This window comes from Nanorana parkeri, unplaced genomic scaffold (assembly GCF_000935625.1).
Source record: "Nanorana parkeri isolate BGI_ZX_2015 unplaced genomic scaffold, ASM93562v1 scaffold1054, whole genome shotgun sequence".
In the NCBI taxonomy this organism is placed as follows: domain Eukaryota; kingdom Metazoa; phylum Chordata; class Amphibia; order Anura; family Dicroglossidae; genus Nanorana; species Nanorana parkeri.
The window spans coordinates 92018-95381 of NW_017307322.1; the positions used below are offsets into that span (position 1 = coordinate 92018).

Consider the following 3364-nt stretch of genomic DNA (forward strand, 5'->3'; position numbering starts at 1 on the left):
GGGGACACTGATGTTAATTATTCTATTATTTTCTATTCTATTCATGTTTTTTATGCATAGGGTCTCCCCTTAAAATTCATAGCAAGACCCCTATCTGTGATAAGTCTCTAGTATGGATTTTGGAGAGGCCACACGTTGTCTTTTACATTTTAAGATTTTGTATACTTTTAAAGGGTGCTGTGAATGAAAAAAGGGTTAAGAAACTCTGCTCTAGAGCACAGTCTGTGTCTTACTGATAAAGTGACATTAAAGGCTACAGTTCCGATCTTCTACTTTCCTGTAGTTTTTAGCTGTCCCTCCAACGCTGGTGCGGGTCTCCGATCCAGCGCCGACTCCTCTGTCCTCCTCTCATGGCGCACAGGTGAGTCTGTGCGGGTGCACGCTGATCCATATACTTACCTTGGGTCTCTCCTCGTCTCCCGGCCGAACATCTGAACTGCGCATGCGCCCGGCCCAAGATCCTTTGCGGCCACCTGAGAAATTTTCAGATGTTCGGACAGGAGCGCGCTTCGGAGACACAGGTAGGTATTAACCCTTTGAAAAAGTTTTTTTTGTAAAATCGTTTTGCATATATCTACAGCTTGCTAGCAGTAGATATATGCAAAAACATGCAAGGGTTTCATAACCCTTTAACCTTCAGTTAAGTACCACTGCAAGGGTTAACTTTTGCACATCCTGGAGTTTTGCGTTAAACAATCCCAAGAAATATATTAATCCCAGCTTCTGCAAATCTGAATACAGTAACATTTGCTATTGTACAATGAATCCCATTACTGTTAACTGCATTTTGCATAGAAAGAACTTTGACCTTCAGTTAAGATAGCACCAATGCCATTGATTATGAAAATAATCCCTGTTGCATGCCTAAGAAATCATTGTTTCCCATTCGATGTTGTAGTCTGGCTGGTTAGTCACTGTCTGTCTTCTATTGGAATACAAAAACGTATTCATGAATTACTCTGATTGTAACCACTGTTGTGACATAAACACCTTTTCTATTCAGTTAATTAGGTCACATTATTTGTTATCTGCGGGGAAAGACCATTCCATACAATTGCTTTATCCCATCTCCATATCTCCTGCCATAGACTTGGACTAGGTACAGAATGTGCACCAAGCTTGTAAGCACAGTTAATGATTCAGCGGTGCGTTGTAAAGTGTGACAGTTAGCAGTTCTCAGCATTTTTTAGCCTTTGATACGTGGACCTCAATCTTTTCTGTTACAGCTTATGAAGAGAATCACTCAGAACCATGGATCTCATCAACACTCAGGAAAGCTCTGTGCAACCTGAGCCCACCAGGAGCCGCATCTCAGTGGCACTTTCGAAGGTGAAGCAGAATCTCTTTAGGTGGTATGTATGAACATGGGTTGTGTGACTTGATCTTTGTGCAGAATCTGCAATTTGCCGTGTTTATCTCAATGTTTTCTTGGACTTTTTTTTTTATGAGACACCCATGTTACTAAGTATCCATGGTGCTTCCTATAAATAATATCTCTATAATTAGCAAATTTTGTCATCAGAGCATGCTCGGTATAGGTTATGACAGCTGTAAAATTCCCATAGCCATGGTAGGTCCAACTCAATTTCAGACAGTCAACTGTCTTATAGTTTTCAGAACTTTAGAGCGACTGTCCGAGCCCAATTTACCTAGAGGAGCCTTTCTCAATCAGGGTTTCCCGGGGTACCCTGGGGTGCCTTTTGGCTTCCTCAGAAGTGCCTTTTAGACAGGCTTCTGATGTAAAGGGGGCTTCTGATGTGAAGTGAGCACCCTGATGTTAAAGGGGAGGTTCAAGTCTGATAGAGGCTGCAGTGCTGGAACGGGGCAAAGGTAGGAGCCACGTGCACCTAGCCACAGACCTTGACCAGTACAAGATCTATACATTGGATTGTGTTGTGACATTATATGCAGGTGAAGATGAATAGATGTCACCAGCACACCAACAGTATTGCAGTCCAGAGATGGTTTATTGGAACGTCATGTCATGTTTTGGTGACATGACGTTCCAACAAACAAACTCTTTGGACTGCAGTAATGTTGGTGTGCTGGTGACATCTATTCATCTTCATGTTGTGTGGCGGCACCATCCGCAGGTCACTACGAGCACCCCACTCATCTCATTTTGGGTTTTCCCGGTAAGGAGTGCGACAAGGTATCTTTTCTGTTTGTCCCATTATATGGAGGTGATACACATACTGCATGTGATATTTACAATGATAAAAAATGAAATCTTTATTATCTAACACATTTACATATAATAACTGATGCATTTATGACACTCAGTTGTAGATGACGCCAGACATTCTAATAAGAAAATCTAGCACTCACTGCATGCTTGTGATCTGTGGTCTGATAGGAATGTTAGGAAGGACCACATTTTTTTTTTAAAGCTTAGGGTTCCCCCTAAAAGTCATACCAGACCCTTAAGGTCTGGTAGGAATATTTAGGAGGGACCCCGTGTAAAAAAAACAGTGTGGGGGTTCCCCCTTAAAGCTGACCAATTAAAATATTTCTGTTTGTGTTAGTTGAGAGAGAGGGGAAGGAAGGAAGGTAGGAGACACGGGCCCCCAGAGAGGTGAGAATAATACCTCTTCTATTACATTGAAGCTTCATTTGGAAGTCCACTGATAAGAGTCCACTGATAGAGTTGCTTTAAATATTCCTGAATATAGATCTCAGTGCTACGATTTGGAAGATTTATACTTGGGATGCAAATGGATAAATATTGTCCTTTGCCACTAGAGTGTGCTATCATACTCTGCAATGTTTCATATACATATAGGTATGGAAGTTATAAAAGGCTCACAATAGAAACTGTTAAAGGAGAACTATGAGGTGAGTGCTTTTCACTCACCTCATAGTTCTAGACGACCTGTGACAATGAGACTGTCACAGGTCGACTCAGTAGATCGGGAGGTGAGCGAACACATACTGGCGTTCGCTCACATCTCGATCTTGTCATGGCTCTCTGCCGTGACATGGGAGGGGCTGGATTCCCCGCTCCGCCAGCGCTGGCTGGCGGAACGGACGGGGGAGGGGGCGGGTACAGCTGGCTCTGCGGGTACAGCTGGCTCTGCGGCGTCTTAGTATACCGCGAGCTGCTGCTCGCGGTATACTAAGACGCCGCAGAGCCAGCTGTACCCGCAGAGCCAGCTGTACCCGCCCCCTCCCCCGTCCGTTCCGCCAGCCAGCGCTGGCGGAGCGGGGAATCCAGCCCCTCCCATGTCACGGCAGAGAGCCATGACAAGATCGAGATGTGAGCGAACGCCAGTATGTGTTCGCTCACCTCCCGATCTACTGAGTCGACCTGTGACAGTCTCATTGTCACAGGTCGTCTAGAACTATGAGGTGAGTGAAAAGCACT

At 44.4% G+C, this 3364-nt stretch overlaps 1 protein-coding gene across 1 annotated transcript in view; it reads left to right on the plus strand.

Moving 5' to 3' along the window:
• Nucleotides 1–1233: 1233 nt before the first annotated feature.
• LOC108796091 (solute carrier family 35 member F2-like) overlaps nt 1234–3364 on the plus strand; it is a 26350-nt gene continuing 24219 nt past the window's right edge. Inside the window, exon 1 of the mRNA XM_018567482.1 lies at nt 1234–1352. Within this exon, the coding sequence (XP_018422984.1) occupies nt 1252–1352 (101 nt within the window). The 5' untranslated portion in view covers nt 1234–1251. The remainder of the gene's footprint in view (nt 1353–3364) is intronic.